The following is a 25,974-nucleotide window of genomic DNA, read 5'->3' on the forward strand; positions in this document are numbered from 1 at the left end:
TCCCAGTTGCAGGAGTTACTAATGACCTACTTTGGACTCACTGAAATAATTCATCAGGTATGATAATTAAAGGAATAGAAAGCAGAGTCTGAAATGAACCAAGTATCAAAAATATTTGCTGAAATCATAAGTTCCCACTCCCACTGCTATCAGCCAGGGCTCTACTACTTTGCAATGAGTCAGTTTTCTCTTATTCAGGAGCCATTCTTTCTCTGTATAAATTACATTTGGCAGGACGTATTTGAGATTCACTTTGATGTGTAAGTTTTGATTTCTTTCCAATGTAGTTGTAAAGAGAATAATCCTCTAAGTACTTCCTGTTTTCCTTTAACTCTTCCCACGAAGCAGCACAAATGTACCTTTCTCACCCCAGTGTTTCTACTGGAAGAGCACCCACGCCCCAGCAGAGGCTACCCTGCAGTATGGACAGTTGCTCTTGCTTCAGTTTTAATTTTGAAAGTCAGATCTGTTTTACACAGAGGTAAAGACCCAGCGCTGACGACACCATTCCTGCACAGGTCTGGCTTTTACATGGAGAAAGATCGGTTTCTAATTTTTGCAGTCTTGGTGCTTTTAAAAGAGGAATAGTTCAGGAGAAGAACCTCAGAATGAAGCCATGGAACATGACCCTTCATTTTCCATCAGATTATAACCCCTCAGAACAAAAGCGTTAAGTATCATGTGGCCAGTGTCACAGCCTCTCAGCATCATTTTCTAAGTCTTATTTCTGTCCCTGGATTCGGCTCTTTCCCCATTTCTTCACTTCTGTTTGCTCATTTTCGGTGCTTGTTTGGTCCTTTAACTCAAAACTTCCCCTGACTTTGGGTTGTGATCAGCTGACTGTTCACTGGCTTCTTAATGCTAACAAAAAGTGTATCTTCCCTTTGAAAGATCTTGGAGGAGCTAGGCTTAGCCCCATAGCAGAATGAAAATATTCATATCCTAGGCCAGGTTTTAAAAACAATCAGAATCAGTTTCATCCTTTTGCATGTAGTGGCATTTGCGGCTAGTATGTATTTCCACCTAGTTAATATTTCATAAAGCCAGGGGGGACGAAATCTGTATAAACTGTGTCTTAATTGATGTCAAAGAAAAATGTTGTGATGTGTTCTTTATTTCCACATGACGCAAAGAAAAAATTATGTTTGCAAGGAATCCAGGTATAGCTTCATCCCAAATTAATAGGGAGAAAGTTCCCCGTGGTCATGGGATTCTATAAAACAGTGCTGTCAAATCTCTTCTGAGTGCTGTCTGCCCTTACAGTCTCTCTCATCCCATGCCTATTGAGCTTCATTCATTCCTTTATTTTTTTGTCCTTCAGCTGTTTCCAAACACTTCATGGTCAAAAAAAATACAATATGTTAACGCACAGAGGTATTTAAGTAAATGAAAATCAATGCACTGGTGTCAGCACCGCTCCTTAGTGCTTACCCTGGACATTTTTAACATATCCTCTTTCAGCATTAACAACTTTCACTCTTGTCTGGGAAGGATAATGATGTTCTTGGTCCCCTGCTCCTTCGGTCTCTAATCTTCAGGCTTATTCTGAGTTCTGGAACTGATCTTGTCCCTAGGCTGGGGCATACGAGGTATCTGAGCCAAAAGAGAACTGATCTAGTATCCAGTCAACCTTCCCACCAATTTCATTTCGACCTTGCAACAACCCATAGTTAGGCTATATCGCTTCTATCTCTGGTCAGCAAGGCTTGCTTATCCAGGGCAGGACCACTAAGTAAACCTGGTTTAGTCCCTACTTAATTTTCCTGATTGATGCCCAATTTGGGGGGTTCTGCTCTTGACCATCCTGTCCCTTTCATAACATGGCTATCTCTGAAGTCCGTTTGTCATGCTGGGCCCCCAGTAGACAACTGCTTAACCTGCTGTTGCCACTGGCCTCACACAAAATCCTTGGGCTACATTTACGGAATTCATTCTTTAAACTCTGTACTTCAAAAGTGTAATTAAGAGCTAAAACTGATCAGTATAAAGATGAGAAACTGAAGAGAGAAAGATGTTTTAAAAGTCTCTGCAAAACAAATGCATCTTCTTAACGGCTGAGCTATACTCCAACCACCCCCCCCCGCCATGTTTAATTGTTTTTAATAAAATGAAAATGATCGACAGCCTGAAGCATGATGGGAAAGTAGAAATGAAGCTGATGATTTTTTAAGTCAGCCATTTCTTTTTAAAGTAGCATTTCCATAATTATTTAAGAAGCTTCAGGGAAAAAAAACACCTTAGGTTTAGGGTGAAACTAAAAAGTGGATATATCTAGAGAATCTCAAAAAAATTCTGGTAATCTTTTACCATTTGGACTATAAATTTTCAGCATCAAGGTGTCTGGAATGCTCTGAAGAATATACTTCAGGTTTCCTGAAGATGCTTCCCCAGATGCATGAATCCAGCTGTTCAGTAACCTAAGGTGTTTGGTAAATCTGGAAAGGCTGCTGATGTCTGTTTGTATGGACAGACGTTATTCTGTCTGGCTGTTTCCTGGCAGTGTTCTCACGTAAGTGTCCCACTCAGATGGGATCTTCACCTCATTCTACAGTAGAATGTCTCACAAATGCGTCATGTTCACTTCTGCCAATGCTCCATTTCCTGTTTATTTACAAAGTGTCCCTTTTCTTTAAAGAGATTCTTGCTACTCTCAGAAGCTTATCAAATGACTATTAGTAGCTCTTGGCGAATGGTTTTCATGTCAAAGAACAGAATGGTTTTCTGTTTTCACCAAAGATATGGAAGGAAGGAAGGAAGGAAGGAAGGAAAAAGGACGGAGGGAGCAGGATGGAAAGAGGGGAGAGAAGGAGAGAGGGAAGGAAGGAGACAGAAGAGGAAGATACAGGAAGACAGTAGAAGATGGGAGAAGAGTGGGAATAAACAGACAGAAGAGAGGGAGGGAGAGACAGGGAAGAAAGAAGAAAGATGAAGAGAGAAAGGAGGGGGAGAAGGAAGAGGACGAGCAAGAGGTGTTGGTGGTTAGGGTGAGAAGTGGAGCGAGAGGAAAAGACTGAATGCTTTTTCAGTATCCAGACATGCCAACTGTCTGTGACCCAGCTCTAGGAACTTTTTAAGAATGACCAGAGCAGGACCAATACATGCAGATGGTATAGAAAGCTCAGTATCCGACAGCCATTCAAGGCAACGTAAATGACCATTTGTTCAGCAGCTTCATAAGAAAGATGGAATCTTCTGCAGACGAAAGGAAAGCCTGATGCAGGAGAGCAGCCTAGAGGGGTTTTGTTCTTTTGTTTGTTATGGTTTTTGTTTGGGCTGAAGTGTCTTTCAGCCTGTCAGAGTGTATGCCGGTGTACCCTCTGTTAAATCTGAAGTTATTCTGACTGACAGTCCTAGAAATCATGTTAGCAAATGCTCTGGTTTGAACACTCTGTTAATACATGTGTTTAAATTCTGTGCATTGAGTTGCATCCCTGAGATGGTTTGGAGAACATGATTATGTCGTGTATACTGAGGCCCCATTGCTTATTTACCTACTAATTAATTAATTCTTCTATAAGAGAAGAACATAGCGGTCCCTTACTCCTTGTATCTTACTCTTTTGAGGCAAGTGCTGTCTTTAGGAGGCAGAACCTCAGCAGATGCTAAGTCTTCTCTAGAGCGGATGTTGGACTTCCTTGGCTCGAAAGGGCTTGACATAAATTTCTGCTATTTTCAGATACCCACTGTGTGCTATTTTTGATATTCTGACCTAAGTATCCATCTGTTGTTTCTTGGTGGAATTTTTAAAAGAGACATTCTAGTAAATATGATTTCCCCTTCTGCCCAATACGATGACCATTTCCTGGTCCTCAGAGATAGTTCTGTTTCTTATGCAAGCATCTGCTTTCCTGACCCACCTCACAGCCTGGCTCCAGAAACTACAGCACTTTCTCATCACTGCCTTGAGAGGTCAGAAGAAAATAGAAATTCTGACACAGTGATGTTTGAAAGAGTAGCTAATGAATGACAACAACAACAACAACATCCTTAGCTGCTGACAGCCTTTTGAGAAATCAAAGCATCCTCTTACCAGACATCCTCAGCATCTTCATCGCACTCTGCACCAAACTGGCAAATGTCACAGGTGGATGTCTCCTTCTGGCTGGTCTCTCCAGAACCTTCATGGACTGTGGGACAGAAATCATACATGAAGGGCATGCAGATAGGTGTGCACAGTAAGGTCAATGCTGGGAGGATTCCCTATCAGTTTCTGCTTCCAGATGGGGCTGCTTGTTACTGGACTCCATGAAAATTGCACATCTCTCTCCTTTCTTCTCCAGTTTTCAAGTTAAGTGAACAGCATGGTGGTACTCATGGGGACAGAGGGAATACTGATGCCCTTTGATGTGTGGTACAGCCACAAGTGAGAGTGGATAGAGTGGTTGTGAAAACTGCTCGGATAATAAATGTGAGAGTCGTTTCATTAAAAGAGATTTACAGTGGTCTCTGTGAATATTTATGAAAAGCATTTTTAGTTTTGTTTTTCATTTTCTGTTTTAGGTTTTCCAAGACAGGCCTTCTCTCTATAGTCCTGGCTGACCTGGAACTTGCTCTTTAGACTAGATGGGGTTCAACCTCGGAGATCCTCTGTCTGTTGGGTGCTGGGGTTTAAAGGTTCACTACTACCTGATCATTTGTTTTCTTGGTTCTAAAGTTCACATTTTGTTCAAACGATCGAAATCTTTAAAATAAAGTCTTACATCAAATACAAGTAGCCTTATTCGATGCTTTTATTTCTCCCTTTACCTGTTATGTACTAACAAAGAAATCATGTTGATTATATGCATTTGTGTGTGCATATACATGCAAGTATTTGTGTGCATACACTGTAGTGAGTTGAGGTGCCTGTAGAAGCCAGAACTGGGTATCAGATCTCCTCGAGGTAGAGTGATGACTGAGCTACCAGATGGAAATGCTGGGAACCAAATTCTATCTCCAGAGAGAACAGAAAGGAGTCTTAATTATCAACCCCACTCTCCAACCACAGCATTTGCTTTTACATAGTTATCCTGAGTTATGAACAAAAATTGCATTTAAAATAACAAGGTAGCTACTGATGGACATCAGTTCTTCTGCTCGACAGTATGAATATGAAATTGGCAAAATGCAAGCAAATCACAAATTAGCATCACAAGATCAGCACAAAGTGATGAAATGAAGAAAGAAAGAATGAGAGAAAAAAAGAAAGAAAGGAAGGAAGGAAGGAAGGAAGGAGGGAGGGAAGGAAGGAGGGAGGGAAAAAGGGAAGGGAGGAGGGAAGGAAGGAAGGAGGGAGAGAAGGAAGGAAGGAAGGAGGGAGGGAGGGAAGGAGGGAAGGAAGGAAGGAGGGAAGGAAGGAAGGAGGGAGAGAGGGAAGGAGGGAAGGAAGGAAGGAGGGAAGGAAGGAAGGAGGGAGAGAGGGAAGGAGGGAAGGAAGGAAGGAGGGAAGGAAGGAAGGAGGGAAGGAAGGAGGGAGGGAAGGAAGGAGGGAAGGAAGGAAGGAGGGAAGGAAGGAAGGAGGGAGAGAGGGAAGGAGGGAAGGAAGGAAGGAGGGAAGGAAGGAAGGAGGGAAGGAAGGAGGGAGGGAAGGAAGGAGGGAAGGAAGGAAGGAGGGAAGGAAGGAAGGAGGGAGAGAGGGAAGGAGGGAAGGAAGGAAGGAGGGAAGGAAGGAAGGAGGGAAGGAAGGAGGGAGGGAAGGAAGGAGGGAAGGAAGGAAGGAGGGAAGGAAGGAAGGAGGGAGAGAGGGAAGGAAGGAGGGAGGGAAGAAAGGAAGGGAAGGAAGGAGGGAGGGAGGGAAGGAAGGAGGGAGAGAAGGAAGGAAGGAGGGAAGTTCTACTGATTTGACTATAGAGCTGATAACACTTCTGCAGTGATGGGCTACTGTGTACACAGTGAGACAGGCCAACTGGAAGGAAAAACCATTTCTACTTAAAAAGAAACAATATGACAGTCTGACTACTGCAAATACAATCAGTTTCTACAGACAGAACACATACATTCCCATGGTAAAAAGACACCAGAGATTTTTAAAGAGACCTTCTTCAGGGGTCATATGGTTTCAACAGAAAGCTGGTGTAAGTTCACCATAAATCTCAAAAACATGTTATAAAATGATTGACTAACACTCGGCCCCTTGCATCCAAACTTCCTTTGCTCTATTATTATTTCTCCTCGTTTTCTCTTCACTTCTTCCTTGCCTGTTAATAATTTTTTAGTATTTACAAAAGTAACTATCTTTTATTTACTTTAGTTTATTGTTGTGAAGAGAAATGGTTCCATGAATAACCAAACACAAAGAACCTGGAATGGCCATGGAAGAGTTCTAGTTTATGGCTCTGTCCAGGAACCTGGGACTAGACTCTTTCTATGATAATCAAGGTTTCCTTGTGTTTTTGCTGTGCCCCAATGCTATATCCTATTTTCTCCAGGCCAAGAAGTCTTAAATTGTGTTTAAGTTATGAATTAAATGGCTCACTTTCATGACAAAAGTATTGATGGTATTGATTTTAACCTACATGGTTTAGGGAAAAACTTCCCTCTGAGCTTCTGGGGAAGAAAGGAAATTTAACTCTGATAAAAGAAAAAATAATTACATCAATCTACCCTACCAGTCTAGTACAAAAAGACCATTAGAGTGGACCACAGGGATTGGAGGGAAGCTGAGGCCTTACCTCAGGGGAGAATACGAGCTGAGGCTGGCATCTTTATTACTTTCTTATTATTAATGCAACACAGAAGCTGCTAATGGGAGTGAGCCTTTTAGTGTTAGCAGGATTAGCAACTCTCTACTACAACTTCCCACCACTCAGGAACCGTAGCACAGTGAAGGGAAGGTGCCTAATGATGGGAAAAAGCACTTAGGAACAGGACCAATGTCTTCACCAGCTGAGATCCTAGTTTAGGTATCCACTGGAAAAGAGGGAGGGGCGAATTTTGCTGACTCAGCAAGACTGGCTATGGCAGTCTTACCTGAAGCCACATTATAATCCATGGAAAGGCTATTTTGGGTAGAAAAAGTCATGTTTGGCATTTCTTTTCTTTTCTTTTTTCTTTTTCTTTTCTTTTCTTTTTTTTTTCTTTTTCTTTTTTTTTTTTTTACAAGGAGGAGTAATTCAGAGTAAGGCAGCAACCCATCACTAAATACATGGCAAACATAATGCCAATGCATAAAGCCATTCACAAGAAAACTAAAGGAAAATATTTTCCTTTCTAACCAAAACAACTTTTTCAACTTTGTAGCTCACTGGCAGTTAAATCAGCTCACTTCTGTTTAACCCCATGGACCATGAGTCTTACGCAGGGCTGGCCTCAGAAGCAATGGTACATATTCCTTCATTTATTCACTAATCTTGGAGACAAACTAATAGCATAGCTTAAGGCTGAAATATACACAAAAAAGCTAACAACAAACACAAATCCCTAAAGCCGGACCACGGAGTTAGGTTCTGTCTGACGCAACACCCAGAAGATACCGGCAGCCTCAGACGCCTTCATCTGGCATCAGAAATGCACAGGGGGTTAGTACTGTTAAGATACAGTCTTTCTTATTCAGTAGGCGTGACGAGCAGCCTCATGCTCATTTCTTACAGCCCAGGAGGCTGGGGAAGCTGTTCCACTGGCCACCCTTCGAGGAGAAAGAGCGGCACCATTGTCATTTCAAAGCACAACGCTCAACCTGTCAGTGGGCAGTGAAAGCAAGTAAGCCGGAACCAACATTTCTGTAGTTATTCTAAGTCTACACTAGACTAGAGGACATCAGCATGCCTTACTTAGCAGGAATAATCTGCATTATATAGCCATGTTCTAGTCATACAATGGACTTAGAGAGAGGCTGAGATATGAACTGTAATTCTTAATAAAGGTCACAGACATACAAGCCGGCAAATCACTAATATAGCACCTGTTACAACCTCAGGAAATGTGCAGTACAGGAAACGGTTTCTTTCTTGCCTTCTTCCTACATTACCAGAAACAGCATGGGAAGGAGACATGCTTAGTTATTTGTAGCCATATAACAATTACATGGGAACACACTCATTTTCCCCAATGTCTTACAGTCACCGTGTATTTACATTTTAGGCTGTCATTTTGAGCTGTAAAGTAGAATAATTATGTTGTTTTATTTAACAGAAATGTGATTTTACAAGTGGTTGAAGGGAATTCAAGAGACAAGAGAGGTTTAGTTCCTGAAGACACCGGGCAATTGATAGACTGTTCTAGACTGGGAACCTACCTATTCCACTTATGGAAGCTTGTAAATAAAGACATGTAAGAACTGATTGGACCAGTCACTTTTCGTCTCTCTGCCCTCATAGCTTCTCCTAAGGGCAGCTACGTTTCTTCTTATCTCCACTTTGTTCTGGCTCCAAGCAGGTGTTTTGCTGGTCTTATGCACTGATGTAGAAATAGTCAAACAGTTTTTTAATGTTCATTTTTGTTGAGAACCTAGCAGAAATTGACATTTAGCTACACACTCAGATCTTAAGGAGACCTTTTGAGTTTGAAGAATAATACGGAGACACAGTGAGCTATCTACTACCATCTTACTGAGTTTCTTTATGTTCTTTTCCCCGTGACCATATTCCTGCCACTACCCTGTTCACGGGCAGGTGCGGCATCTGTTCTTTGTTGCCGTAGTTGAAGTTTAACTGTTCCAGAATGTGGTGTTAATTGAAACAGACAACATACTATGTGAGGGTTGATCATTCGATCATAATTTTCAGAGTCAGGGGGTTGAAGTACATAAGTAGCATGCATTCTTGGAAGTTTAATATTACTTTAAATACCGTGTGACTGCTTATCTATCCACTCCCCTGTTGTAGGAGAGCCGGACCGTCAGAGCTGGGAACTGGTAACTGTTACTGGGCATCAGTGTAGCTCTAGAGCTCAGTGGTACTCTATATGATGAGTGTGCATGAATTTATGAGTTTATCTACAAACACACACGGACACACACACATATACACTGGGGTGCATTGGGAGGAAGATAGGAGAGGGAAACAAATTATAATTAGGCATTTATCGAACAAAGCATCCATAACTAGTTTTAACTGTTCCTTGTGTTTCTACATAATGTCTGCCTTTGTGCATAGCTCTGTGTGTGAATGCAGGTGTGTGTCGTACCATAGCTGCCTGTGCAAGTGGTCAAGGAACCTGAGGCTTTGGTTTTTGCTTCTGCTTTTAGCCAGGGTTCCTTTGTGTGTGTGTGTGTGTGTGTGTGTGTGTGTGTGTGTGTGTGTGTGTGTGTGTTTTTCTTCTACTGTTTGGTCCAGAATTTCTGGCTGATGAGTGTCCAAGCATCTCCTGTCTCCACTTTTCATCTCCATACAGAAGACGATGACGCAGAAGACTGTGCTTCCATGTGGGTCCTGGGTATTAGAACTCAGGCCCTCTTGCTTGCCTGAAAAGTGAGTTTTACTTGCTGAGCCGCTTCCCCAGCCCTCCAGCATTCCTACAAACAGGATTCTATACACAGGTTTCTAATTGTCTTGAAGTATTTCAAGGTAGCATTTTTCACTGTCACAAAGTAAAATATTGTGGCTGATGGTGTTTTACTTTTATTCTCAAATTTGGGGATGTGTTAATATATTTTGGATATGAACTTTTGACTCAGATAAATCTTGGAATTTTTCCCTTGGTCTGTTTCCCTAAATGTGAGAACCGTTTGTTTAGAAGAAGCCAACATTTTCCTTTGATGACTTTTATTCTTAGGTAACGACTGAGAAGACTTTTACTCAAAGGCTATACCTCTCCTTGCTTTATAAATGTTAAGGTTTAGGTGTAAGCTCAGGTTTGTGATCAGATTAACTTTTGTGTTTCACAGGAAGACTGAGAATCTTTCTCCCCCTGGCGTGATTTTCCCTTCTTCTGTAAATGTGATGAGATGCATTAATTTTCACATGTTAAACTAACCTTAGACTCTTGGGTAGAATCAAGCCTGATTTAGTATATTGACTTCTTAATAAGCCACTGGGTTTCATTTTCTATTATGTTCAGCATTTTTCGAACCTGTTATGTTTATGCAACTCTAAATTTTCTTTTCCTGTGTTCTGCACATTTGGCTTTGGGAAAATAGGCAGACGTGTAGGAAGAGGACGCCTCTGTCCACTGCTTACTCTTCCCCAGTACAGATGTGCTGGACCCACTTCTGTTATACATCTGACTTTTGTTTTGAATAAAACTTAAGTTTTCCATTTTTATGAGTTCTCCTTCTACTTTATTCTTTCCTTGGTGTTTCATTCTTAGGATGTAGTTTATTATGTTTCAAATTCATTATCACCTTTTGTTCTAACACAGGCACTTAGGGTTACTTCCCAGCCAAAGCCACATGAGCTGCACCCCACACATTTCAATGTATTTGTATCTCCCTCGAAATATATACTGTTATGCATCCTTGGAAGTTTTGTCTCTAACCCACGGATTAGTTATTATTTTGTTTACTAACATTCAAACACTTAAACACCTTTAAAGGTTTGTTGGTTTATTTTTGGTTTATGAATTCAATACTTTATTTTGTCATAAGTAAAAATTTTATTTAATATTTTCAAATTTATTAAATATTCTTTATGGCTCAAGACAAGGTCTATGTAGCCCCTTAGAAATGACAATTTCCTTCTGAAAAAACGTATGTTGCTCTTGTGAGGAATAATGTCTTATTGATGTTCAGTAGTTTATGTCTGAGAGCATTGTTTGGTTTCTGGGGTTATGTGGTGATTTGGGTTTCTATTGTATCTGCTATCGAGGACAGAACACTGAAATTCATAATGGTGACAATAAGGTTGCTTCTTGATCTTTGTGCTAGTCTTCTGCAATGTCTCTGGGATGTGGTAAGACTCTCCCGTCGTGAGTCACCTGACTTTTCTGTTCCTATCACCAGATTCCTTTTGCTTTGTTTCAAATTTTATATATCTAATCTCTTTCTTTCAATTGGTTTAACAGTCTTTCTTTAAGAATTGATTTTAATTTTTAATAAACGTTATTAAAAGGCATTTCTTGCATATAACATGTTTGAGTCATTTTTAAAACAGTTTGGGTAATTCTGTATAAACCCGAGCATTCAGCCATTTATTCTAGTTTAATGACTAGTATGTATGGTTTTGAACCAAGCTTATCCTTGGTTCATATTTTCCTTCATGATGTTGTGTTGCTCTTTTCTATTTTTATCCTTCAATATTTGTTCATTTATGTTTTGATGAATTCTATAAACTTTGTTTTATTTAATCTCATCTAACAGTTCTTGGCAGAGAGGCTGCATTTCCTTATGTTATTAACTTGGTACTTAATCTGAAATGACACTAGGCATCTTTAATAGTCATGAAATACCCTTGTTTTAGCAATCCTAAGAGTACACATCTAATAATTCTCTCCTGAGATTGACACTGTTATGATCACATGCTTTATTTGAACCCTCATGATAAAAAATATGAACATATGGAAATTGACTTTAATGGCCATCCAGCTCTTTTCTGTGAATTTAACAAGCAAAAGGACAAATGATTCAGTACTAACGTTCTGTCGATCATTCAGGAATGGTTGAGAAAGGACAAATGATTCAGTACTAATGTTCTGTCGATCATTCTTGATGGTTGAGCTTCAGCCTGGGCCTGCCCTCATTCTTAAAGGATTTGCCCACAGTACACATCTTCATGGACAACGCTCCTGGGAAAATCATGTCCAGAGCAGATTGCATCATTTGTATCCACGGTTTCTTTCTTCTTTCATAATGAAAGCATTGCATGCTCTGTGCCACAGCTGTCTGATCTGTAGTTCTGTGGTGTCACACTTTGCCTTCTGACATGAGCTGGCATCGAGAAGGCAGTGACTAGAGGCTGTGAAAAGCCATCATGTGCGTGTGTGCGTTCTGGTTCTCTCTGTTTTTTTTACAGAAGACACGCAATAAAATACATGCTATACCCACAGGTACAGACAGGTTCAAGCCTACTTCAACTATTATAAAGCTGAGAAATAAGTGAATTTTAGATATATTCTATGAAAACCCTAATATGATTAGTTTTGAACAATTATAACAATGTTTTTTTTCTTCCATTAATAGTCAGTAGGAACTTGATCCCAAAGTAATTCTTGGTAGACTTTGAAGGCTTTTAAAAATCTTTTACATATATGAACAGTTAATGAATGATTCTGTAATAACTGCCATCATCTTGTTACTAAATTATAAAGAATGATATTTATTTTGGAATAAGTTTTATAAATATGCATGTCTTCATCACAAAATAGCCAAACTAAATTTACCCTCCAGTGGAAAATAGACTCCCAAAAGAACACACATGGTATGCACTCACTGATAAGTGGATATTAGCTACAAAGCTCAGAATATACAAGATATGATTCCACAGACCACATGAAGCTCAAGAAGAATGAAGACCTACTAAAGTGTGAATGCTTCAGTCCTTATTAGAAGGGAGAACAAAATACTCACAGGAGGGAATACACAGACAAAGTTTGGAGCAAAGACTGATGAAAAGGCCATCTAGAGACTGTCCCATCTGGGGATCCGTCCCATATACAGCCACCAAACCCAGGCTCTATTGCTGATGGCAAAAAGTGCTTGCTGACTTGAGCCTGATATGGATGTCTCCTGAGAGGCTCTACCAGAGCCTGACAAATAAGAACTGAGCACAGAGACCCTGATTGAGGAGTTAGAGAAAGGACTGAGGGAGCTGAAGGGGTTTGCAATCTAAGGAAGGACAACAATATCAACTAACCAGACTCCCCAGAGCTCCCAGGGACTAAACCACCAACCAAAGAGCACACAAGGAGGGGCCCATGGCTCCATATGTAGCTGAGGATGGCCTTGTCTGGCATCAGTAGGAGGTGAAGCCCTTGGTCCTGTGAAGGCTCATTTCCCAAGTATAGGGGAATGCCAGGTTGTTGAGGTGGGAGTGGGTGGGTGGGATGGGGGCATTTTCACAGAAGCAGGGGGAGGGAGGGTGGAAGGGGGAAAACTGGGAAAATGGATAACATTTGAAATGTAAATTAAAAAATCTGATATAAGAAAAAAAAAAAACAAAAAGGAAAGGAAAAGAAAATAGACACCATTTATAGACCTAGAAGGCAGTTATAGAAAATATCTACTCACTTCTTAATTTCTACAACTGGCTCATTTTGTGTTCTTTGGCCAGTTTTCCTCTTAGGCATTTCTCTGACATGCAATATGTTGCAGTTAATGTGGTACAGGTTAGCACGTCCCTAGAGGTTGAGAAGCTTCTGAGTTGTTTGGAGCTACAAGCTACCATCTTTCATATTTTCAGAGTTCCCTCCGCAAAGCCCAATATGAATCTGAAGTAAGTAAGAAGGAAAGCGTTTTCCTTTTCTTATGCTTTGTGAAGCATCAGTTGGATAACAATCCATACTGAAGTACCAGATGAAGAGGAGTGGCCCTCTGATTGGCTACTACAGAGCCAGTGTAACGTGAATCTGTGTATGGGTCCAAGTCATTCTTCATCGTATGCTAACACTTTAGGGGAAAAAAATCTATTCCTGGTATTTCCATTGAATACATACTATTCATAATTTATCACAAAGACATACAACCATGTGCAGTTTTAATTGTTTTAAAAATCACAAACTAAAAATGGCTAAGACTATACTTATACAAAATAGAGTTTTAGTTTTCCAAAACTTTAGTTTGTTAGAGTATTAAAAGTTTCTTTAGTAATTGCATATAATTTATCTTCTTCACAATACTGAAAAATAACTTAGGAGATTAATATGGAGCTACCATGTTGAGATATGTTTCTACTGCTGTTGTGTAAACCTGACTGGCCTTTGCTCCATCTGTGTTAGCAGTAAGGACAATTACTTACACAAAGCAAAATGAAAGACAAATGAAATCAAGAAAGAAGAATAAAGGTATGCAGGCAGGCAAGTAAGTCTGTGTGACAGCTCCAAGTGAAACTTAGAACTACTTGCTATGCTAAAATTTATGAAGTGATATCATATCAATTATATGGTAATTATAAGCAAAACTAGTCTTATTATTCAAAGCATAATTAATACAAACCATCCTATGAATATTCATATAGAAGAATTTGAATTTTTTCTTAATGAATGTTAGAAAGATGAGAAATCCAGCTTTTCAATAATTTATGAACCTCAGTGTAGACTACTATAGGGTAGTGGTCTCCAAATTTTGACCAGAAGGAACTGTGAAAAGCCTAGAAGTTACTGGGTGTGAACAAAAGCTGAAGGCAAAACTGTAACAGTGGACAGAGAATGAGACATGAAGTAGATTGTTTCAGACCAAGACATGGATTTCTGTGGAGGTTATGAACCACCGGTTCTTACTGAGAGGAAATCTAGCATAGACAAGTTCAAAGTTACCCGGTAGAGGACTGGGAAAAATTATATATAGTCCTAGGAAGGAGACTGGACTAGGGCAAAGTTCAGTGTTGGTCACAGAAATAGGAACTTATTTTCTGTAGAAAGAGGGAAAGGTCAGTAATGTAGGGAGGAAAGAGGAGAAGCAGGTCTTGACTGATGAGAATGATAGGATTTTACTTGTTCTGTCTCTGTCTAGGGTGGTACAGTCATAGACAGATGATGTCAAATACTGCAAGAGAATGGCTGTGACTACACTGAGACTAAACTAATCTAGTTATTCTTTAGTGTTGTGAAGAAGATAAGTTATATGTAATTACTAAGAATTTCTAAGTCTCTTCTACATATTGGTCTTATCAATGAAACTTTATAGTTAATAAATATAATGATAAAGATACATGTTGATTAAGTACACTTTATATGTTTTTAGTCCAGTGTTTTGTGTCAGAAGTATAAATATATTTTGTAATGCACAGAAGTTCCCATCGATGTATAAAGGCCGATGCCAACTGCATTAGCTTTCATCTGTTTATTGCTCATTTTAGCAGAGCCTTCATAACCAAGTTCTGTTTCATGTGTGTCCCTGTTCTCCAGTGACCTCGCCACTGTGCTAGTTCAGACCTTGTCATTTCCCTAAGTATTAAGGTAACACTCTATGGGGCTGAACTCCTTATCCCAAATGTGCCCTTTTCAGATGTATAACCTATGTATCCCACTAAAATGAAGATCTGATCATGGAATTCAAAATTGGAGAGAGCACACAGATCTGCCTGCTTGACTACGTTCAGGCCTATCACGGGGAGAGCATGCAGAGATTATTTCTCCAGACCCAGGTTTGTCTGCAATGAAGCATCATGCTGATTTGCTTAGCAGACTGGGGTAAGGATTAAACAGGAGAAACAAATGCTCCACACTGTCTAACTTGCTCTCACACCCAAGGTGTTAATGCTCAGTAGGTGTTGAAGGTGAAGCAATGTCATTCTCTCATTCCAAGTAAGGATACTGGAGGAAGTCCAAATGGCCCGGTATCTCTCACGTCCATCCTTGGACCAGTGAGCAAACTTACAGTGCTGGATTAAATGTAAGGAGAAAAGCTACAATTTCAAAGTAATATGACAACAAAAGAGAATCAGAAATGCTACATTTATAGAGGAGGTCTTACAACAAAACATTCAAATTCCCTGGTGAAGGAAGTACAAGGCCCGAGGGTCGGTCCGACGACTGGAGGACCTGTCACTGACAGATGCCCTCCAAAGCCACACCCTTTATCCTCAATGGACCTGGGAATGAAGAATCTATTAAGATGTTCCTCTATTTTGTTATGGATGAAGATGAGAATGGAATCAAGACCTTTGTCCACTTCTTTCTGGTGCTCACTGTTCACTGGTACCCTGACACTGCTATCATCCAACCTTTGTGTCTATAAGAAAGTTGCAGATAAAAATCTATAAAGATAGAGGCTTATCTAATTATGTAACTTACTCAGTTTAAGTAGGCCAATGAAGTAAATGAATAATAGTAAAAGGCCAATTTTGAGAGGTCAGAGAACTCTATAAAACATTGAGTCAAAGCACCCTTAAATGATTATATTGAACTTGAGGAGTCTGTGTCAGTGAGACCAGTATTAGGCAGAGAGCTCAGGTTGCCCCAGTAGTCATTACTAATGTTGTCCTCTAACTTCCTTCGTATAACACAATATTCAATTTTCCAGATGTTCTGGGCAGAGTGACACAGTTAGACTTGGGCTACAGCATTCAACGGTAGGTGGCAGGCTCTAAGCCCTCCTCTCTTTGTGAAGGGCACCGAGAGAGGCAAGAGGAAGACAGATCAGAAAGTTGTATCAGAGAATTTAAAAAAAAAAAAAAACACTTAAGGAGAACTGAGCAGCTCTTCTAATGTGTTGGTTGCATGTATAAAGTCAACGATTAGCAATACATCTTTCCACATCCCTGACAAACCAAACACAATGGACAAAGCCAAGTACTTTCACTTAGCAGACAAGACTCCTGCAGGGAACGTGTAGGAGATGAACTTTCCTACTTCTCCATCACCAAGTTCAGGCGGATGAGTGTGGCTACCCACAGCTGTGCATAAGCTCCACAACCTGAGTGTTAGGTGAAACCGTCCAACGGCACTGGGATACGCTCGGGTTTCTTGCTTCCACTTCACCATCAACTCCAGTTTCTTCAACTCCCAGAGTTAACTCTTGCTTAGAGGTTATGGAAAATCAGTCAGCTGCACGACTGCATGGAGCAGAATGTCAAGTGCAGGGAAAAGACACATGAGTGAGGAGCTGTGTGAATAAGGACTTTGTGTCAGATGTGCTGGCCCTGGTCTGTAGTGCTGGTACTAGGGAGGCTGAGCTAGAGATCCATCTGAATTTGAAGCCCTCTTGGGCTACAGTCTGAGAGTCTCTGTAAAAAGAGAGCAAAAGGCAGATTACTGGTTGATGGTTGATGGAATTAAAGTGACCAGTGGCAAGGAGAAAGTCTTCTAGTCTGAGGAACAAATGAAAGGGTAAAGGAGTCTCCAAGGGGAGTGCACCATTCTTCTGCGGGAAAAGCTAGGAAGATATTGTTGAGACATTTAGTACATTTGGCCTTATTCTTTCAGCATAGCTAATAATGCCAAAAAAAAAAATTACCAGGCTGGAGAGACAGCTCAGTGGTTAAGAGCAGTGACTGCTCTTCCAGAGGTCCCGAGTTCAATTCCCAGCATCCACATGGTGGCTCATCTATTTTATTTCTCCACAGCACACAGGAAATCTCTTAAGAATCATTAGAATTTTTGGAAGCTAGCATTACATGCACACTTTCAGCACTTTTAATGACTTCATACAAAGATCAGATTTTAGCTGACTCCAGGTATCCCCAAGTGGAAAAGTGTTGATTTTTTCCTTATTTCACAACCCACCCTTGCTTTCGCACCCAATTTATAACCACACAGCATTCATACTGTTGTTGCTTTTGTCTCCAGTGCTTCCTGGAATTCTTAATGCATATCTGTATTTTTAGATCGGATAAAATGAGTAAGAAGTTCTCTCCCTGAAAAAATGTAGAGTGTGACTCAAGGAAAATGAACTGAAATAGCCAAGGACCTGTAGAGTATTAATAGGCAGCAACTGACTGTGTGCCCATGTTCAGTCCCTAACGTTGTGTCTTGGGAGTGGTGCTCTGATGAGGTTGCTGCCCACACATGCAGGCAGTGACTTTTGGATGGAAGAGTAAGGGGGGGGGGGGGGACTGACTGTATGAGGTCGTACTTAGAGACTAGTCCCATTGTTTCCTGAATTGTACGCATTTTCCAGGATAACCACCTCCACTCAAGAGATGCCTTCCACCAACAAAGTCAAGTGCTGGAACAGAGCACTTTGAGCCTTGGTTGTTAAATTCCACGTCAGAAGCTCGGGCTGTATTTTCTGACAAGCATCCCACCTCTCCACTGCTCCCACACTGAGTGCCCAGCAGTTCAGAGTATTGACCATTTGTAGTATAAAAAGGAACTCCAAATACAGCACCATTTTTGCTTACTGTGAAGGTATCATATGGGTCAGGGACTTACTTGTGTACTGATCGAGTGGTACAAAGAAATGGGGAGAAGATTCCATTTTGGGGAGGAGCTAATTAGTAGATTAAATATGTTTGAAGGGCCGCTCCCTGTTTTGTATCAGCTACACCTGAAAGAGGTCTGTGACTAAGTAAACATGCTATACCCAGGGTCTGCCAGTGCAAATGGCTGTTGATTGTAAAACCTCTGTGAGTGGGAACAAAGAACCAAGTGTGTCAGTTGAACAGTATGTTTGTAAAAGCAGGTTTCATATGGGTTTAAATGCGGCTGGGAAGGAGTTATTGTTTTTAACAAAAATTACTTCGATTTTTTTTACTCCTATTTAAAAACTGGAGACTATATGTGATCGGAAGACTACATCTAGATGAGAAATAAAGTTCATCCCTTGGAGTTAAGCATGGTTAAGGGGGCAGCTGCACTCTTGGTGCACAGAAATGTACATTCGAAAGCCCCTCATTCCTTCAGCCCATCTGTTAAACCCATACCTATGATTACTCCAGAGATCAAATTAAGAACTTTCCTCATTTGTTGGCTTGTCTCAGAGGAAAACACAAGAAAACAAATGCTAATCAAAAGATTAATGGGTTTCTCAATGTATAATACATTAACTACAACTCAAACTTTACAGAACAAAATGAAATAAAGTAGAGTGAGCTGTTCTCCACACATTCCTGTTAAATACAGCACAGGTTTTAGACCCCCCTTTTTTTACATTCCCGTCATTGCCCCCACCCCTTGGTCCCCACAATTCCTCCTCCCATTCTTCCTCTTCCTTGCCTCGGAGAGGGTGTCTCCCTACCAAACTTCCCTTTTCGCTGCAGCCTCAAGTCTCTAGAGGATTAAGTCTATCTTCTCCCACTAAGGCCTGACCAGGCTGGCCTCTGCTATCTCTGTGCCAGGGGCCTGGGACTGGCCTGGTTGGTGACTCTCTGCCAGGGGCCTGGGACTGTCCTGGTTGGTGACTCTGTGCCAGGGGCCCAGGACTGGCCTGTGTGTATTCCTGGTTGGTGACTCTGTGCCAGGGGCCTAGGACTGGCCTGTGTGTGCTCCTGGTTGGTGACTCTGTGCCAGGGGCCCAGGACTGGCCTGTGTGTGCTCTTGGTTGGTGACTCTGTGCCAGGGGCCCGGGACTGGCCTGTGTGTATTCCTGGTTGGTGACTCTGTGCCAGGGGCCCAGGACTGGCCTGTGTGTGCTCCTGGTTGGTGACTCAGTCTCTGACAGCTCCCCGGGGCCTGGGTAACTTGAGACTGGTGGTCTTCCTATGTGATCACTTTCCCCTCAGCTTCTTCAAGCCTTTCCCTAATTCAACCTTAGTGGTCCCTGAGTTTAACGGCTTGGTGTAAGTATAAGTTTCTGCTCCTGTCTCCGTCGGCTGCTGGTAGGGCCTCTCAGAGGGTGGCCATGCCAGGCTCCCATCTGTACGCACACCATAGCAGCAGTAACAGTGTCAGGCCTCCGTGCCCTCCCATGAGATGGATCTCAAGTTGGACAGCCTTTCCTTCAGTTTCTTCTCCATTTTTGTCCCTGCAGTTTTTTTAGACAGGAACAGTTAAGGCTGGATGTTAGGTGGATTTTATCTATAAAAACAACCTAGGTGAGTAAATCCTAAGATATTCCATAAATACTGAGCATACTTCAGCATATTTAGTTATGTGCCTTTATTGGTTCATATTTGGCTAAAAGCAGCCCTTTATATTCTACCATAAGATGAGTCTCTTTAAGAATGGCAAATGGCCCGTCTGGTCTGTGCTGGCTGATATGCTAGGCAGTTACGATGTGCTGATTACAACTGACAGGAACTAAGATGAAAGCAAGTAACAACCTAGATTCGACTTGCGCTGGCCAAGACTGACAACTGAGCTGCTGTGTTAGATGTGGTGGAAACCCACATTTCCATCAGCAGAGTTAATCCCATCGCCTTCCCCCTGCTGTGTGAGTCAGACACATAACAGTCCAGTTCTGTATGCTTGCTTAAAAGCCTTCGAGTCTATGACAGAACAAGAGATGGTAAGCCTAGCGTCTTTGTCTTCCTGCAAAGTGAAAAGAATATTTAATTATGATCAGCTTATGCAATATGACTATGTATCTATTTTGTGCATATTACCCTTGATTAATAAATTAACAAAGGAGGAATTCTCAATAAAACACACATTTAAACCATATTGCAAGGAGCTGAACATTGCTATCCCTATACATCTCCCTAAATAACTTTATCATGAGCATCTACATTACTGTGACTTGGGGCACAACAAGTTAGAAAGAAAGCAGGAAGCTCAGAAGAATGAATATTCCTGAAATGGACACGCTTTTGTTCCTTGTCCAAGGTTCTGGAAACTACAGCCGAAATTATATTCACAATCTGGATTAGCATTCACATCTTATCAGGTGAGGTTAATTACTGTACCTGGGCTGCAGTGCTATTAATCTATAAACTCTGTACATCCTTGCAAAATGCTTCCTTTGCTCAGGAGCCTAATTCTCCCATGTAGAAGCTGAGCTATGTGGGTTTAAATGAAGTCAACACAGGAGCTCAGGCAGTGCATTATGTGTAATAGGACACATTTCATGTGGAGCAGCTAAAACCTTCTTCCAGAAGAATTATCTTCTAAAGGTATGTTCAAGAGCCTCTTATTACTTGCGGTTGTAGGAGAGATTAAAGCAAACTGTACACACACCGAGATTTAATTATGTGTGCACATCTAGAAGAAGTGATAAGCTAGGGGATCTGCCATTACCTTGATATTTGGGAGATGAATGGATATCTGAATAAATAAAAGCCTTCAGCCTCTGCAGCTGTCACTAGCATATTTCACCCTAATTGCAAAATATTTATTTTGAACACTAGAACACACAGTGAGGAAGCTAACATCAGCTGGAGACAAGACTCCCAGTTGCTGACTTTTGCAAATTAACTGGAGTCATGTGAGAGAGAATAAGTATGATATTTACACATTTTGCATGAGAAAGGAAGGGAAGAAGTAATAAAAGGAAAAAGGAAGGAAAAACTAAAGGGAACCAGAGAACAAACAAAAGAAGGAAGTGGGTGATCAGCTTCTCCATAGTTTCTCTAAGGACAAGAACTATTATATCTTACTGTGTGTTATAGCTTCCACATAGTATATAACACAGAACTTAGAGTAGATTTTACTGAATAAACAGAAAGGAGAAAAGCATCCAATAAAGTTATTTGTGTACATTTCCTTGTGAATTTCCTGTACATTGTGTTGTTGTGTCTGAGAAGCCAATGAGCTTCTGCACACACTTCAAACTTGCTCTTGCTGCAAGATTTTGAATTAGTAAGCTTATTGACATTATGGGAGTTTACAAAAATAAAAATGTTCTCTAAATATTTACTAACTAAAAAAATATAATGCTGTTAAGGAATCATATGAAAACATTAATTCAATAATTAGCCCAAGCTCCCTAGGTATGTATTCATTTTATCAATGTTTACCAAACATTCAAGTGCCAGGAATGGGAAGAAATTTGCAAGACAAAGTTTCTGATATGACATGCCTTACATGTAGTGAGAAAACATTTTAAAACATATTTGAATATATTAAGCTTATATATCATATAGTCTTCTACAACAAGCAAACTCGTTTATTGATTTAGTGCAATCCACTTCTCCAGCCCTCCTCCAACTACCACCACCAAATCAGAAAGTGATGGGAGAATGAATTGAAGGGAGAGCCTTTGCATTCCTGATGCTGAGATTCCACAGCCAGGGTTTGGGTGCTCCATCACAGAAGTGAGCAGGAAATGAGGCAAAAATCTGCACAGAAAGCACCTAGGTGTGCAATTAAGGTGGAAGCAACAACCAGGTGGGAAGCTTTGGTGTTCTGACTGCACATCATCTACTGCAATTCCTCAAATAAGGCAATATAAGGTTCAGTTTGACCCTCTTCCTGCTCTCTGCATTTCCTTTCCTTTTAAAGAAAGATTCTGGCATCAGAAGATGATAACTAAATGGTAATGTGTCATTGTTCTGATGAGTAGGGTTACAATACTCAAGATGGAGAGAACAATGTGAGAGGCAGTTGGATGGCAGATCAAAGGCATTTTCTGACCAGACCATGGAAAATAACAGTCATGAGTTGTAGCAAATGCACTTACAAAACCAGAGGAGCTTCTTAGGCATTTATTATAAGCAAATTCAAACCCTTAGGGTTATTGAAAAGCACCTCTTAACTGACCAACTGTCAATTAGCAACGAAGAAAATGCCTCAAGTACTCCATTACGATGATGATCAAATAAACGGGCTTTGATTACTGTAATAATGGTGGTATAATGTATGAAAATCTTCAGTTTTGGATAGGAAAAGAATTCATAACTAGTGATCGTCTGTAAAATCCACCATGGATGACTGTGAGTATAATTGCTCAGTGATGCCAATTTATTTTTCTTCCTTCAACTTTTCAGGTGATGTGTGATAATGAGTAACAATAGCCATTATAGTTTGATCATACTAATCTAATTTTCTGGATGACTTATCATCCTTCCAAGGATGCCTTTCCTTTGATTTCTGATCATTATATCAAGCAATAATTAGGCTAAGAATGAGAAATGCAGGTTATATAACACTGGCTGAGAAGACAGAGTACAGAAAGCAGATGTTAAGGTTTGTGTCCTAAAGTTTGATTACATTCATGTGTTCATTCATTCATTACACACATGAATAAGTATATGGATTCCATCTGAATTTTATGTATAAATTTTTATGAACATTTATGTATATATATGTTTTTCTGATTTCTTCTGTGATTGTAACAGCATACACAGTTTGAAACATAATTAAACTACTTTGTACTAAATCTCCATCCCAACATTTCAAAGTACATAAAAGTTAAAAATCTCAATGTCTGTCAAAAATTGATCATTTTCTTTTGTACCAGATTCAATCACTTTGGAATGGTCATCTTGAGGCAATTTTCATTCATCATAGAGAAGTAGTGGGTCCTGAAACTTAGCAGGACCAGTGCTACCCTTTATTTGTCCTAATTTGCTGTTGAGTAGTCATTAAATTCTTCCAGGCTTAATGTATCATGTGAAAGATGAACAGAACACATATGGGGAGAGGACTACAAGGTTAGGTGCAACATGTGAAATGCTTTTGCCTTTAACATAGTAGGACACCCAAGAGGTACAGACAATGGGTTTTTATCTTCGAGGGAATGGGTGTGGGTCAATATTTCTGTCACCTTTGTTCTCATTCTCCTTCTAGGGAACAAGCCTGGTCATTCTACCACTGAGCTGGACCACACTCCTGATTTTTTCATACCCGTGTGGAATTTTGTGCTATTTTTTATAATTATTGCCAGTTGTTGAATTTTATAGCACTAGAAGTAAGATCTTCGAAATGACAGTGGAGAAGCATTGCAGATGTGCCATTGACATAGATCAGGAGAGCAACACGGTTTTACTCTGCTGATTGTTCAGTGTAGACTTAGGAAAAAGACATTCATTTGACCTTTCCCAATGTTTTGGTGAAATTTTATGCAATACAGTTGAATAAACTCTATTTGGAACAGTGTCAGTTTACAAATAAAGATAATAAGTAAATATTTTATATATAAAGCAGACCAAGATCAGGTATAAAAATTGACATATTGATGTTTCCCAAACTCAGAATAAATGTAATGCTTAACTCTGGACAGTCCTCTTGACTGGTTTAGCAGAATTTAGTCGGTGACCAAATCAATTCTCTTCCACATTCTTTTTCGATGCACATATCAACTCTATCTTTTAAGTATCCATTCTCTCTTTTTGTATGCGGAGGTGGTGCTGGAGATATCCATATAATATCTCACTTTGTATAAATGCACAGTTATTTGAGAGCTTCAACCCATCAATGCCTTCAGACTCATGTCAGCTTTCAAGCACAAGCTGTAAAGGCTGAGCATCGTGAGACTTTGGGGCTGTCCAAGTCTGCCCAACCCTAGCTTTCCCCAATGGGCATTTGATCTAGAGAGTCTCAACCATTGGATTTTTGATAGATTTGTGTTTCAGTCTCAGATTTGCTCTGCTTACACCTGCTTCCTTTCTTTATTCTTTTCACAAGTATCAACTATGCACTATAGTTGGAAGGGTTGGCTTTCCTAACCCAGGTTTACTTTCTTCCTGTCTAGCCTTCTATTACTCAAACAGACCTTTGTTCTTGTACATTTTAAACTTGTAATCCCTAGAACACTCAACTCACACATAAATCAGCATAAGACCTACCCAAAGTACTCAGCTCATACATTATAGCAGCAAAAACACAAATACTGAATCTGACTTGATCATGTTGGAAGTAAAGCACAGTATTTGCCTCTTGTAGCTGAACTGGCACCAGGTAATGATGAGAAGTTCACCTTCTAAGCCCCTTTCACCATTCTGCTATAGTGTCAGACTGTACTTAAAATACTGCAAATGAATAAAAGATTACAGATCATAATTTACCAGCCATAGTTGTATCTTTAAACACCAAGCATCTTTTCAAAGTTAAATTCCTCACATGTTATTAGCTTTATAAGTTCCTAACGCATTTCTCAATTTTTTATCAGCTTCAAACTGAGGTCACACCTGACCTGTGCACATTATGCATGGTTACTGCCTAGGGTGATGCAGAAATCCACTATTATGCTGACATCAAGGACATGAATTGCTCATATAAAAGAGTTTAATGTTATTCTCAGAGCTGGCCTTTGTTTCATACAAACACAGATAATAACAGTGGCAGGGTGGAGACTGGAGAAACAAAATCCACAAATGGACCAACAATAGACTCTTCAGCAGTTTTCACTATGAATCTGATTAGAACATATTAACTGGCATCTAGACTGTTTGGACAAATTGATTATCCTTCTGGATTAGTGTTAATCCCCCAGGAGCTGATACAGCCCATAGCTCTGGACACTTGTGTAAATCATTTATTATCTAGGAGATGATATAGCCCATAGCTCTGGACACTTGTGTAAATCGTTTATTATCTAGGAGATGATATAGCCCATAGCTCTGGACACTTGTGTAAATCGTTTATTACCCAAGAGTTGATATAGCCCATAGCTCTGGACACTTTTCTAAATCACATATCACCACAGCAATATCAAAATGATACGGAATTTCTAGGTCTCTTGCAGCTGCACAGATGTAAAACACAGCAATTTAAAGTGGTGAGCTTTGATGTACTTTGACTCTTGTTTCTCTTCAAAAAGGACATGAACACTATAATCTCCCTGACAAATCCAACGTGTACTGATTGGGGCTCAATTTTCATACATCTACATGGATCTTCCAAATTCTTCCCTTCTCCTTTTTGTTGCCCAAACTGTTTGGTAAAATGTTTGATTTCAGTTCAGGAAGTATCTAAAAAAGCTTGGGAAAAAAAAAGAACAGCCAATTTTAAGTTGTCTTCACTGTATTTTAAAGTTCTCATTCACCGAATGCATATTTAGGAAGTTGAAATGTGAATGTTACGGGACGGAAAATTTGTTGTGATAGTGAAGAAAGGAAGATGGTCCTGCAGCTGGTGTTTTAGGATGTAATACTGGGGTCTATATAAAACCTAGATATGTAACAGTAAAATCAAAGAGATCTTTTTTTCTAGCAGCAGTTTGGTGCAGCACTTCCTGCAGATTTTCAGGACACACCCGGTGCTTTGTCATTTAGCCTAAATGTTGGCTTCGAAGGCAGACGTGCTTGTATTCTTTAGTATCAAGCCTGGAAACACAGGGCAGAATACATTTTTCATCCTAAAGTAGTTTGAGGTTTGTTTTAATAGCGAATTTTACTCTAAACAGGCACAGGATGGAAGTCATTTCTTTCTAGCCACATTAATTCTCATTTAGAAAGATAAAACAATTAGACAAAAGATGAAACAATTCATTAAATTCAAATCCCTAAAATTTAATGTCTATCGAGTTAACTGTGATAGAATACCAGACTTTTCAAAGAATGGGGGAGTTGTAACTGTTGAGAAAAGACGTACCAAAGGGCACTGGGTGATACTGAACTTACTTCATAGCAAGGAAGCCCCAGAGCTTCCAATTCATTCAGTTACTGTCTGTTTGCCCACTGAAGGTATGCTATATAGAAAATCTCAACT

At 40.2% G+C, this 25,974-nt stretch overlaps 1 protein-coding gene across 1 annotated transcript in view; it reads right to left on the reverse strand.

Annotated features, from left to right (window-relative positions):
• The window catches only part of TMEFF2 (transmembrane protein with EGF like and two follistatin like domains 2), a 257,159-nt gene that overhangs the window by 110,085 nt on the left and 121,100 nt on the right, over positions 1-25,974 (reverse strand). Inside the window, exon 5 of the mRNA XM_080932911.1 lies at positions 4,031-4,127. Within this exon, the coding sequence (XP_080789037.1) occupies positions 4,031-4,127 (97 nt within the window). The remainder of the gene's footprint in view (positions 1-4,030; positions 4,128-25,974) is intronic.

Source organism: Micromys minutus (genome assembly GCF_963924665.1).
Source record: "Micromys minutus genome assembly, chromosome: 19".
NCBI classification, from domain to species: Eukaryota; Metazoa; Chordata; class Mammalia; order Rodentia; family Muridae; genus Micromys; species Micromys minutus.